General features: G+C 34.6%; 2 protein-coding genes and 1 pseudogene across 5 annotated transcripts; 2 read left to right on the forward strand and 1 right to left on the reverse strand.

Annotated features, from left to right (window-relative positions):
* The first annotated feature begins 1,837 nt into the window (after positions 1 to 1,837).
* On the forward strand, positions 1,838 to 4,671 carry LOC136066354 (uncharacterized; annotated as a pseudogene).
* A 2,726-nt stretch (positions 4,672 to 7,397) lies between these two features.
* LOC111990630 (protein NUCLEAR FUSION DEFECTIVE 4) lies at positions 7,398 to 8,554 on the reverse strand (the record flags this gene model as incomplete). Its single annotated transcript, XM_065770483.1, is given in 3 exon segments — positions 7,398 to 8,073; positions 8,188 to 8,371; positions 8,374 to 8,554. Coding segments are annotated over 3 exon segments (861 nt in total), but the record flags the coding sequence as incomplete, so codon positions are not given.
* A 192-nt stretch (positions 8,555 to 8,746) lies between these two features.
* Positions 8,747 to 12,582, forward strand: LOC111990590 (protein NUCLEAR FUSION DEFECTIVE 4). Of its 4 annotated transcripts, XM_024022395.2 has the most exons (4): positions 8,755 to 9,209; positions 10,719 to 11,644; positions 11,761 to 11,886; positions 12,009 to 12,131. In XM_024022395.2, the coding sequence occupies exons 1-4, from the start codon at positions 8,871 to 8,873 to the stop codon at positions 12,019 to 12,021; spliced, it is 1,404 nt and encodes a 467-aa protein (XP_023878163.1). In that variant the 5' UTR covers positions 8,755 to 8,870; the 3' UTR covers positions 12,022 to 12,131. The 4 variants fall into 4 exon arrangements, with proteins under 4 accessions (XP_023878148.1, XP_023878163.1, XP_023878178.1 ...); XM_024022380.2 differs by having other exon boundaries at positions 8,747 to 9,209; positions 11,761 to 12,582; XM_024022410.2 differs by lacking the exon at positions 11,761 to 11,886 and having other exon boundaries at positions 8,760 to 9,209; positions 12,009 to 12,130.
* Positions 12,583 to 13,571: the final 989 nt, after the last annotated feature.

Consider the following 13,571-nt stretch of genomic DNA (forward strand, 5'->3'; position numbering starts at 1 on the left):
CATTAGGGGCAGCGCCACCTTAAGGTAGGGTGGTCCCAGGACAACCGTGACCTGAATTTTTTTTTAATATATAATATTTAAAAAAATTTATTTGTTTTCCTTCAAAAAAAAAATTGGGAACACTTTTAGTTTTTTTTATGCCAATAAAATTAAATTTTGCTTTATAATTTGTTCTACATTCAGTGAATGAATTACTGCTTGGTTGTGTAAATTAAAAGAGATATATGTTATAGCATTGATAATGAGACTATCATGCATAAATTTCAAAATATGAAAATTCGTATAAGATAATTGTAAATTTTATGTATTTGCGTGTGTTTTTTTATTATTGTTGTTGTCAATATATGAATTTCTCTTTTTATTAAGTTGTATAATTTATACTTTTTAAAGAATACCCTGTGAAAAATTCATGGAGCCACCAGCTCTTTTTCATAGCCATCAATTAATACTACTAGTAAATATCATATTGCAATTCTCATCCTCCAGTCCAACTCCAATATTTTCTGAAGTTTATTTCGTTGACTGATAAACCCTTCTGGCATCTTCCTATTAGTCTATTACATGACTAGTTTATCATTTGAAATGAAAAATAAAATCAATGCCCAATAAGAGTCACATGCAACAGCACATGTGATACTAATCACCCACTAAATGATTACACACTTAGTATGTATGCATACGAGTGTAAATACTACCCTTTACTATGATACTAATCACCACAAATTTGTCTCGTATCTCAAATTAGCTAGGTAAATTCATGTAGATTATTCTATATGAAGGGTTTTGTTAGTGTCCACCTTGGTTAGGCTCGTTAAGTTCAACAATTATATACAAATGCAAATGCTCGATAAATGATTATTTGTGATTTGAATGCTGTCTTTTGATTAGAATAATTATTAAATTATTAAATACATTATTATTTCTTAACGGTTTAAGATTTGGAGAGAATATGTAATTTATCATAGTATTAATAAAAGTCCTGAGTCCCAATTAGTTTTTTTTTTTTTTTTTTTGGAGAAGGTGTCCCAATTAGTTAAATACTAGCACTACATGTAAATATTTTTTCTTCTAAATATATATATATATATATATAGTACTTCAACAAGAAGCTAGTTGAGATATATGCTTCTGGAATCCTCAAATTTATTATAGCACTCTTTCTGTTTTTGCAAGAGAAGAGTACTTTTCCTTAAAAAGAAACAAACGATTGGTATTTTCTTTCTTTCATTGTTTCATTTAAGAAGATGATAGGTGGTGTTTACAATCATAGGAATATATAGGAGCAAAGTAATAAGCTATATAGTCGAAGAAATCTGTTACTAATATAAGCTTGTGTTGTGCAAATAGCACCACCGGATTCAAATCAATAATAGTAAATAAACAGAAACTAAATAACAAGCACACACAAAGAATATAAAACTTTACGTGATTTGGCAAACTGCCTACCTCCACAACTACGACAGAAAAATTTCACTATAAAAAAAGAGAGATATAATGGTGCACAACAACATTTTCTAGAAACCTAAATCTCAATACATCCTAACTCTTTTTCACCCGCAAGACAAAAAAACACTATTCTTCTTATTACGCAGCTGTAGCCTACTAGGTTTATTCAGGTTCTATGGCCGTAACTAATAACATATACACAGGGATATATGTTAGGTCGGCTAACTTGGACTCCTAATACATCAAGTACTTGGTAAACCTGTGTTGACTTGGGCTTGGCAATGCAAGCCACACGGCCCACATCAACAGCTTGATAAGTTATTTCATAATAATAAATAAAAAAGATAGATAAGTTATTATTGTAGTAATGCAATGACTGTTGCTGACCAAAAAAAAAAAAAAAAAAAATGCAATGACTGTTTGGTCGGAAAGAGCAAGGCGCATGACGCCTTATAACTGCGCTATGGTCCGCTCTCTCTCAGACCCTTCACGCTAACCAAAAAAAAAAAACACAATAAGTTGCACGTTTTACCTTCATAGTTGTTCAATCTTAATCAAACTGGTATGCAAAAATTGAACCTGTTTGAACAGTGACTGTGGTCTTGAATTGATCAGATAGGAATATGCAGCTTCAGTGGCATGAAAAGTTCAAGGTTTTGATCAACAACAGATGGCTGGTGTTTGTGTGTGCAATGTGGGTGCAGTCGTGTGCAGGTGTTGGGTACTTGTTTGGGAGCATATCACCTGTGATAAAGAGTGCCATGGGGTACGATCAGAGGCAGGTGGCTTTTTTGGGTGTGGCTAAGGACTTGGGTGATAGTATTGGTTTTGTGGCTGGGAGTTTGTGTGAGGTTTTGCCCATCTGGGTCATTTTGCTCATTGGGGTGGTGCAGAACTTTGTTGGGTATGGCTTGGTTTGGCTTGTTGTTGCTGGTGTATTTGCCTGCTTTGCCTTTTGGGTGGTGAGTTTAATCAACTTCTCATTTGTTCACTCTTTTTTCTGTTTGTGTGATTTAAATTTAATTTCTCTTTTGCGTCTATGGAAGAGTTCGATTTTTATTATTTGAATCTTGATAAATATTGCTTGATTTCTCTGTGAGACTCTCTCTCTCCTCTCTCTCACACACACACACACACATGGTGATCATCTTCAGCTATATTTCAGTGATCATGAGCGAATGTGATGTGGTCGACATGTATGCCAATTGCCAAAACCTTTGTCGTTTTGTGTTAGAAGATGTATTCCCAAATTAGAACTTTCAGAACTGATTTAATCAGTGTTTTGTCAATCCATCAAAATTGTAAGAAGCTTGAAATTCCTCAAGTGAGGAGAGTGGACAAATGAAAACGACAATGCCATGCCAGAGAATTGAATCAAACAGGAAAAATAAGGGGCCAAATTTTGAGGAGACTGGTCTTTCAAATTTGGGTTGCAGAACCATTATTTGTTTATCTCGGTATATAGCTTCTGATTAATCATTATGCTGGATTGGGACTGTAAATTGATGGGGGTGTCAACTGTCAAGTAGATTGCTTGACTGACTCTTTTAATAGATACCTGATATGGGTATAAGATCCTTGTGAAAAGCCAGCCATTTGTTTTTACTTGCTGAAAATAACTACAGATTTAATCTTTTTAAGGGTTTGCTTTACTTTCTGAAAATAACTACAGAATTAAAACACTTGAGTGAAGTTTGAACATGATGTTTTGGTTCAATATCAGAAGAAGTCCTCTCTTAAGTATAAGGATGTGATTCGTTAGTTTTCTTAATTGCGCGAGTAAAGATGTCCAACAAAGTATGGATGTGTTGAATGATTAGGGGTTTCTTTGCCTTAAGTGATTCTCTTGCAGAAGCTAGATCCCTTATTGTTCCTCTCTGGTGTTTTTGAATGTTAACTTCATCCTGAAAAGCATTTGATGATAGCCAGTGTACATTTCTCTCTTTTTCCTTTTTTTCTTTTTTAAACCAATTTAAAGAATATGGATAAATCTCCTTTTTTGAGACAATTATACAACTTTTTTCGGTAGCAATTTCTTGTAGATGTTACAAACCATGTTGTTGAAGTTTGCCTATCACACAAATTAACTGTAGGAACTGCTATTTATGAGATACATATATGTTTTTCACTTGCAACATGGATAGGTATCAAAGATACACACACACACACACACACACACACACAAAAGCATGCTTGACAGACATGAAGATGCATTTCAGAGTCCATATTGGAGAAATGGTCATATAACTCCTAGATCTGAATTGAAGTGGAATAAGTGTATAGAGGTTCATGTACATTGATCATGGTATTACTCCTTTAGCTTACTACAAGAGAATGGCAATTATTTCTTTACATGTAACTTATCCTGCTGCGAAGCATGTACTTTGGATTTGATTAGTTAAGTCACTTAGTCAGAAAGAACTGAAAGATTTCTTAAACTCTATTGTTGTGCTGGCAAAAATGTTAACCATTTTTTAGTTTGCAGTTGTGCCTTGCAATATTTGGGAACAAACGTGAGACCTACTTCAACACAGCTGCTCTGGTTTCATGTGTGCAAACTTCCCAAAAGCCGGGGTCCTGTTGTGGGGGATATTGAAGGGATTTGCTGGATTGAGTGTGAATTTGACTCAGATTTATCTTATGATCAATTTTCGAATGAATCATCGCTCATTTTCATGGTTGCAGTTGGACCAACAATTGTTATTATTGCTCTGATGTTCATTGTTAGACCTGTGGGAGGTCACAAACAAGTTAAACCGTCTGATAATTCAAGCTTCTTCTTTACTACAGTGTTTGCCTCATTCTGGCAATTTATCTGCTGGCAGTGTTGGTGATTGAGGATCTGGTTAACGTGAGTCAAGCTATAATCACTTTATTTGCAGTTATTTTAATTCTTCTCATACTGCTTCCAGTTATAATTCCCATTCGATTGGTATTCTTCTCGGGACCAAGGCTTCAGCTGAGGAGAGCCTTCTCTCTGAAGCACAGAACAAGAAGCAAGTAAATCTGAGCAGGATGTGAATGAGATTATTCTCAGTGAGGTTGAAGATGAGAAGCCTCCAGAATTAGACTCCCTTCCGGCATCAGAAAGGCAAAACCGAATTGCTCTTTGCAAGCTAAACTGTTCCAAGCTGCTGCTGAAGGAGCTGTGAGAAGGCGAAAAGGCCCGTAGAGGGAGAGGATTTCACCTTAATGCAGGCATTAAGAAAATGCAGAANTTGGTAACTTTGCTTAATATACTGTTCATAAATATCACTTATTTGATGAAAATTAAAAATAATAAAAAAATATTTTATAACACTATTTACTCTTTTAATACAGTAACTTTGCTTAATATACTGTTCATATTTCATGAACAGTGCAAAAGTACTGGTCAAGAAACAAAAAAGAAAAGAAAAAAGAAGGCAGATGCAAACGTAAACGTGAAACGCGCAATCCAAACGGAACAGTAACAATAATAACGTATCAAGCTTATTTTTTTAATGAAATAACTTATCCAGCTTATATTAGTAACAGATTTCTTCAAATATATAGTTTATTACTTTAGTCCTATATGGTCCTATGATTAAAAACACCACCTATCATCTTCTTAAAAGAAACAATGAAAGAAAGAAAGAAAATACCGACCGTTTGTTCTTTATAAGAGAAAGTACTCTTTCTTGCAAAATCAGAAAGAGTAGTATAAATAATTTGAGGTTCCAGAAGCATTAATCTCAAGTCTCAACTACCTTCTTGTTGAAGCACTACTTATATATATAATATATATATAATATAGAAGAAAAAATATTTACATGAAGTACTAGTGTTTAACTTGGGACTCAGGACTTTTAACACCGTGGTAAATTACATATTCCCTCCAAATTTTAAATTGTTAAGAAATAATGAATTTAATTATTTAATAATTATTCTAATTAAAATATAGCATTCAAATCACAAATAATCATTTACCAAGCATTCGCATTTGTATATAATTGTTGAACTTAACAAGCCTAACCAAGGTGGACCCTAACAAAACCCTTCATATAGAATAATCTACATGAATTTGCCTACTAATTTGAGATATGAGACAATTTGAGAGGGGAGTTAGTATTATAGTAAAGGGCAGTGTTTATCCTTGTGTGCATACACACTAAGTGTGTAATAACACTGAAACTGTGAGTCTAACTCAAGATTTCAAGATTAAAAATGTGAGTTAGACTCAAGATTTAGTGTCATTAAATACTTGTGTGGATACACTCAAATGTGCAATATGTTTTATTCTTGTAGTAAATCACAAGAACAAAATGGCACTATTTTTTTGTTATGATTTTTTTTTTTTTTTTGATGAATACAAAATGGCACTACTAATATCATTGATACGATATTAATATATATAGTGCTAACAATATATAACATATGATGGGGATTGTTAGTGAATAGATTTTTTTGATAATGGTACATGAATAGATTATAGATATATTAGGATGACACATGTACAGTTGAATGTGGCTCTTATTGGGCATTGATTTTATTTTTCATTTTAAATGATAAATTAGTCATGTAATGAAAGATGCCAGTAGGGTTTATTGGTCAAAGGAATATAAGCTTAAGAAATTATTGGAGTTGGACTGGAGGATAAGAAGGTTGCCAATTGCAATATGATAGTTACTATTATTAATTGATGGCTATGACAACTACAAGAAGATTATATAAAAGTGTCGCGAGACCCCACCATTACACTAAATACAAGTTTGATTATCAGAAAAAAAAAAAGTTCATAGATCTTGTTTTGGATTTGAATGAAAGCCAAGGCCCAGACTTAACCCCCTTTTTTTTTTTTTTAGATAACAATGTGTTGAACATTTTCTTCCTAAATTTTCGACTATATTAGGAGATGTCAATTAAATTACAAGACTTTCACTTCACTAAATTACTTAGCATTCACATCTGAGAATGTAAAAAAAGATATATTTTACATCTTAAACACTACTTTATTTATTTTACCAACTTTTTTAATAATATACTCAACATTCCAGTTATTATTTTTACATACAACTCAATAAAATAATACAATATAAACTACATAATCAAATAATATAAAAATTTTGTTTCTCTCTCTTCTTTCCATCTCTCTTTCCCCTCTTCTTCTTTGTCTCATTCTGTCTCCCCAATCATATATATATTTTTTATGTTTATAACTCATTAATAATAGGTTGAATATTTGGGAACTCACTATTCGTAGTTGCTAAAAAAATAAATATACATATACATATTTAGATAAACTTCATTTTTTGAGTGTTGATTGGTAAAATAGCATCTTGAGGGCTTTTACACCCCCAATGCTAATACTTATTTGAAAATGAGTCAAATAATTATTCTTTAGTATTATGCCAACACATTACAATTTTTTTAAGATAAAATTCAGACTCAGATTTTTATTTGAGCTTAAAAAATTTACCAAAATTGAGTAAATTAAAATTCTGAAAAACCTTTTAGATTAATTCCCACCCCCCCCCCCCCCCCCCCCCCAAAAAAAAAAAAAAAAAAAAAAAAAAAAAAAAAAAAAAAAACCCTTTAGATTGCCATTAAAGAAAATGTAAGCAGCTGTGTCCGAGTCACATGCATGTCCAGATAAAAAAAGACACCAGAATCAGAAGCAAATGACAACTTTTCAATTAAGTACTAAATTGTTATCGATCATGTTCATGTCAAGAAATTAAATAATATCAACTTTCTTGAAAACGTGTTGTTTAATGAATATCTTAATTAAGGGCATGCACCTGTGATTCATATTAGTGTCTTTTTGTCTCTTTCCATTCACTCATAGTTTGGCCATTTTCTTGGATGAGCCTTTTTTTTCTTTAAGGTCATACTGCCATATATCATATTATATATGATTAATTAAAACTTTATTTATTTATGCACATACATTTCAATGTTTAATTATTATTTTTTTCTAAGTAGTATATCGCTGTTGTAAACTTGTTGCATTCCAATTTTTCATCAAACAAATTATGAATATGAATAAATGGCCCCATTGTTAATGAGTATAGTTCAATTGGCTCACCCTCTCCTCAGCCTTAAAGTAAGAATGAATAATTCTTGGCAACCATATGCTAATAGTAGGTCTTCACTCTTCAGTAACTTGTAACTCAACCGCGAGAATTTCCATACAGGTTGGCATAAACCCTCTTAGTCCGATAAACAACAATCAAACTCAAGACTGTAGCAACAAGGCAAAGTCCAGACAGGATCCCAAATGTGATGGAATAGCATATGGTTCCCAAACAAGTGAGGTCGTCATCACGAAGAGGAATTGCAAGCATGGCTTCAGAATTTTGATGTGAGAGGCCGGCTTGCAGCTCTGCATAATAGTCATATATACCACTAGCAATGACACCTGAGAAAATCAGAGAACCTACTGGACTAGCAAGTGTAAGAAAATTATACAAGGCCCCAAAACTCTTCAGGCCAAATAGCTCAGAAGCTGAAGCTGGCACAATTGCCCAGTGAGCACCATACCCAAGCCCTATAAACACAGTGAGAACATAAATTTCTCCAGGCCATCCCATAGTAGCGTAGAAAAGTCCAATTGCCATGATAACCTGAACCACAGCCATTGTCACTGGTCTTGGGTAGGCATATTTTCTGGTAAAATTAAATAACAATTTACAAAACAGGATCAGGATCAGGAAATGATGTGCTTATAATGACTGAAGGAAAATACTAATGTTGTACTTTTAAATTAAATAATTAGTGTACCTTATTACAAGCTCAGAGAAGTAGCCGCCACCAACACGGCCAAGAAAGTTCCAAACGCTGATCAAGGATACATATATAGTTGTATCATTATATCCCAGTGATTCACAAATCTGACCCAAGTTATCAATAACTGCCATACCGGATCCAGAAGCCAGAACGAGGGAGAAGAAGATCAGCCAAAATCTGCTTTTCTTAATGCCTGCATTAAGGTGAAATCCTCTCCTCTACGAGGGCCTTTTCGCCTTCTCACAGCTCCTTCAGCAGCAGCTTGGAACAGTTTAGCTTGCAAATGAGCAATTCGTTTTTGCCTTTCTGATGCCGGAAGGGAGTCTAATTCTGGAGGCTTCTCATCTTCAACCTCACTGAAAATTAAAAGGGTGATTAATGTTATAAAAATTATTTTTTATTATTTTCAATTTTCAACTTTTAGCGAAATAAACGGTATTTAAAAGCGATCGATCTAATACAAGGACCGTTTGGTCGGAAAGAACACGATGAGTCATGAGCCATCTAACTCGCGCTATAGTCCACTCTCTTTCAGACCCTTCACACTAACAAAAAAAAAAAAAAAACACAGTAAGTTACACGTTTTACCTTCATAGTTGTTCAATTAATCAAACTGGTATGCAAAAATTGAACTTGTTTGAACAGTGACTGTGGTCTTGAATTGATCAGATAGGAATATGCAGCTTCAGTGGCATGAAAAGTTCAAGGTTTTGATCAACAACAGATGGCTGGTGTTTGCGTGTGCAATGTGGGTGCAGTCGTGTGCAGGTGTTGGGTACTTGTTTGGGAGCATATCACCTGTGATAAAGAGTGCCATGGGGTACGATCAGAGGCAAGTGGCTTTTTTGGGTGTGGCTAAGGACTTGGGTGATAGTATTGGTTTTGTGGCTGGGAGTTTGTGTGAGGTTTTGCCCATCTGGGTCATTTTGCTCATTGGGGTGGTGCAGAACTTTGTTGGGTATGGCTTGGTTTGGCTTGTTGTTGCTGGGGTATTGCCTGCTTTGCCTTTGTGGGTGGTGAGTTTAATCAACTTCTCAGTCACTTTTTTTCTGTTTGTGTGATTTAAATTTAATTTCTCTTTTGGGTCTATGGAAGAGTTCGATTTTTATTATTGAATCTTGATAAATGCTCGATGTCTCTATGAGATTCTATCTCTCTCTCTCTCTCTCTCTCTCTCTCATGGTGATCATCTTCAGCAATATTACAGTGATTATGAGTGAAAGTGATGTGGTCCGACATGTATGCCAATTGCCAAAACCTTTGTCGTTTTTTGTTTTAGTTGGAAGATGGATTACCAAAATTAGAACTTTCAGAAACTGATAAAATTAGTCGGTGTTTTGTCAATCCATCAAAATTGTAAGAAGCTTGAAATTCCTCAAGGGAGGAGAGTGGGCAAGTGAAAACGACAATGCCATGCCAGAGAGAAATTGAATCAAATGGGAAAAATAAGGGGCCAAAGTTTGAGGAGACTGGTCTTTCAAATTTGGGTTGCAGAACCAATATTTGTTTCTCTCAGTATATAGCTTCTGATTAATCATTATGCTGGATTGGTTTAGGCTGTAGACTGATGGGGGTGTCAAGTAGATTGCTTGACTGACTCTTTTAATAGATACCTGATATGGGTATAAGATCCTCGTGAAAAGCCAGCCATTTGTTTTTACTTGCTGAAAATAACTACAGATTTAATCTTTATAAGGGTTTGCTTTACTTGCTGAAATTAACTACAGAATTAAAACACTTGAGTGAAGTTTGAACATGATGTTTTGGTTCAATATCAGAAGAAGTCCTCTGTTTAGTATAAGGATGTGATTCGTCAGTTTTCTTAATTTGCGAGTAAAGATGTCCAAAAGAAAGTATGGATGTGTTGAATGATTAGGGGTTTCTTCGCCTTAAGTGAGTCTCTGCTCAAAGCTAGATCCCTTAATGTTCCTCTCTGGTGTTTTTGAATGGTAACTTCATCCTGAAAAGCATTTGACGATAGCCGGTGTACATATCTCTCTTTTTCCTTTTTTCTTTTTTAAACCAATTCAAAGAATATGGATAAAAATCTCTTTTTTTGAGGCAATTATACAACTTTTTTCTGTAGCAATTTCTTGTAGATGTTACAAACCAAGTTGTTGAAGTTTGCCTATCACACAAATTAACTGTAGGAACTGCTATTTATGAGATACATATATGTTTTCACTTGCAACATGGATAGGTATCAAAGATACACACACACACACAAAAGCATGCTTGACAGATATGAAGATGCATTTCAGAGTCCATATTGGAGAAATGGTCATATAACTCCTAGATCTGAATTGAAGTGGAATAAATGCATAGAGGTTCATGTACATTGATGATGGTATTACTCCCTTTAGCTTACTACAAGAGAATGGCAATTATATCTTTACGTGTAACTTATCCTGCTGCGAAGCGTGTACTTTGGATTTGATTTGTTAACTCACTTAGTTAGAAAGAACTGAAAGATTTCTTAAACTATGTTGTGCTGGCAAAAATGTGAACCATTTTTTAGTTTGCAGTTGTGCCTTGCATTATTTGTGGGAACAAACGGTGAGACCTACTTCAACACAGCTGCTCTAGTTTCATGCGTGCAAAACTTCCCCAAAAGCCGGGGTCCTGTTGTGGGGATATTGAAGGGATTTGCTGGATTGAGTGGTGCAATTTTGACTCAAATTTATCTTATGATCAATTTTCCGAATGAATCATCACTCATTCTCATGGTTGCAGTTGGACCAACAATTGTTATTATTGCTCTGATGTTCATCGTTAGACCTGTGGGAGGTCACAAACAAGTTAAACCGTCTGATAATTCAAGCTTCTTCTTTACCTACAGTGTTTGCCTCATTCTGGCAATTTATCTGCTGGCAGTGTTGGTGATTGAGGATCTGGTTAATGTGAGTCAAGCTATAATCACTTTATTTGCAGTTATTTTAATTCTTCTCATACTGCTTCCAGTTATAATTCCCATTCGATTGGTATTCTTCTCGGAACCAAGGCCTTCAGCTGAGGAGAGCCTTCTCTCTGAAGCGCAGAAACAAGAAGCAAGTAAATCTGAGCAGGATGCGAATGAGATTATTCTCAGTGAGGTTGAAGATGAGAAGCCTCCAGAAGTAGACTCCCTTCCAGCATCAGAAAGGCAAAAACGAATTGCTCATTTGCAAGCTAAACTGTTCCAAGCTGCTGCTGAAGGAGCTGTGAGAAGGCGAAAAGGCCCTCGTAGAGGAGAGGATTTCACCTTAACGCAGGCATTAAGAAAAGCAGATTTTTGGCTGATCTTCTTCTCCCTCATTCTGGCTTCTGGATCCGGTTTGACAGTTATTGATAACTTGGGTCAGATTTGTGAATCACTGGGATATAATGATACAACTATATATGTATCCTATATCAGTGTTTGGAACTTTCTTGGCCGTGTTGGTGCCGGCTACTTCTCTGAGCTTGTAATAAGGTACACTCTAATTATTTAATTTAAAAGTGCAACATTAGTATTTTCCTTCAGTCATTATAAGCACATCATTTCCTGATCCTGATCCTGTATTGTAAATTGTTATTTTATTTTACCAGAAAATATGCCTACCCAAGACCAGTGACAATGGCTGTTGTTCAGGTCATCATGGCAATAGGACTTTTCTACACTGCTATGGGATGGCCTGGAGAAATTTATGTTCTCACTGTGTTTATAGGGCTTGGGTATGGTGCTCACTGGGCAATTGTGCCAGCTTCAGCTTCTGAGCTATTTGGCCTGAAGAGTTTTGGGGCCTTGTATAATTTTCTTACACTTGCTAATCCAGTAGGTTCTCTGATTTTCTCAGGTGTCATTGCTAGTGGTATATATGACTATTATGCAGAGCTGCAAGCCGGCCTCTCCCATCAAAATTCTGAAGCCATGCTTGCAATTCCTCTTCGTGATGATGACGTCACTTGTTTGGGAATGATATGCTATTCCATCACATTTGGGATCCTGTCTGGACTTTGCCTTGTGGCAACAGTCTTGAGTTTGATTGTTGTTTATCGGACTAAGAGGGTTTATGCCAACCTGTATGGAAATTCTCGCGGTTGAGTTACAAGTTACTGAAGAGTGAAGACCTACTATTAGCATATGGGTGCCAAGAATTATTCACTCTTACTTTGAGGTTGAGGATCCTGTTGAGGAGAAAGTGCAATGATGCAAACATTTTTAGCTGCACATAGTGCATAAAGTGAGAACCAGCAACCAAGCACAAATCTACTATCAAATTCTATCAGTTTATTATGGAAAGCAAGACCTATAAGGTTTTCTGGTTGGAACCTTTGCTTGGTTTGGCATGTAGTTTGCACAAGTTGTTCTTGTACGCTTAAAATCCCATTTTTTTTCATTATCTGCAGGATGATTTCCTGCTTACCATCTGTTTTTTCTATCTTTTGAAAATGGATTATATATATATATATATATATTTTTTTTTTATATGAATTAGAGAATATTATTAAAGAAAGTAACAAATCAAGAATCATTTCACAGAAGGCACAATAGACTAGTTACACACAAGCAACTAAGCTGAATCAATTATTTCTCAATTCCAACGCAACATTTTTTTAAAAACCAAGCTCTTAACTCTCTTGGAACACTCAATATAAGGCCTAATGTCTAGTTTCAAACACTGCAATATTGCTGCTTCAGATTTACATTGTCGTAGTGAATTTTTGCACATCTTTATATCTGCATGCGATGCATTGTTGCAAACTTGCAATCAAGTCTAATTTCAATAGCAACATTGCTGCTTCAGATTTACATTGTCATTTCAGATTTTTTTTTTTTTTGGTTTCTATTAAATTTTTTAGCATTAAAAATACTAATTCTGCATTTAATTCAACAATGTTGTATTAAAATTTATCAAAGCACTTCAGAATATAAATTTTTTTTTTGCCAAATATACTGTTTTGCAAAGAAAATTACTAAAAAACCTCCCCCCAAGCTTATTTAGTTAATGTCTTTTTGCAACTCAGGTTTGCTAAGTTCCAAGTAAAACTCAAGTTTACCAAACTTGAGTTCCAAGCTCAAGTTTAACTTATCTTGGAACTTATTCAATTATGAGGAAATGTTAAAGAATGCTCTAATAGCATTGGTTCAGGAACTATATTTAAAAATATTTTATGAAAAAATGATAAAACAATAAATTTAATTGACAGTTTTTTATATTTCTCATAAAAGTGGTGTTAAAACTTTTTAAATATGGTTTATTAACAACTGCTCTAAAGGCGTCTGTTAACATAATCCTTAATTATGTAGCACTTTTTTTTACCATAATACTTGAAACTTGAGTTTGGTAAACTCGAGTTTCACTTAGAACTCGAGTTTAACAAACTCGAGTTCCAAAAAGGTTACATAATAAATAAGT

Source organism: Quercus suber, unplaced genomic scaffold (assembly GCF_002906115.3).
Source record: "Quercus suber isolate HL8 unplaced genomic scaffold, Cork oak 2.0 scaffold_32, whole genome shotgun sequence".
Taxonomy (NCBI): Eukaryota; Viridiplantae; Streptophyta; class Magnoliopsida; order Fagales; family Fagaceae; genus Quercus; species Quercus suber.

Excerpts from the sequence above, each read along its gene's own strand:
- LOC111990590 (XM_024022380.2), top strand. The coding sequence starts at position 8,871 with ATGCAGCTTCAGTGGCATGAAAAGTTCAAGGTTTTGATCAACAACAGA. Across the intron at positions 9,210-10,718 it reads CTGCTTTGCCTTTGTGGGTG|TTGTGCCTTGCATTATTTGT; the intron begins GTGAGTTTAATC and ends TTTAGTTTGCAG. Across the intron at positions 11,645-11,760 it reads TTCTCTGAGCTTGTAATAAG|AAAATATGCCTACCCAAGAC; the intron begins GTACACTCTAAT and ends TTATTTTACCAG.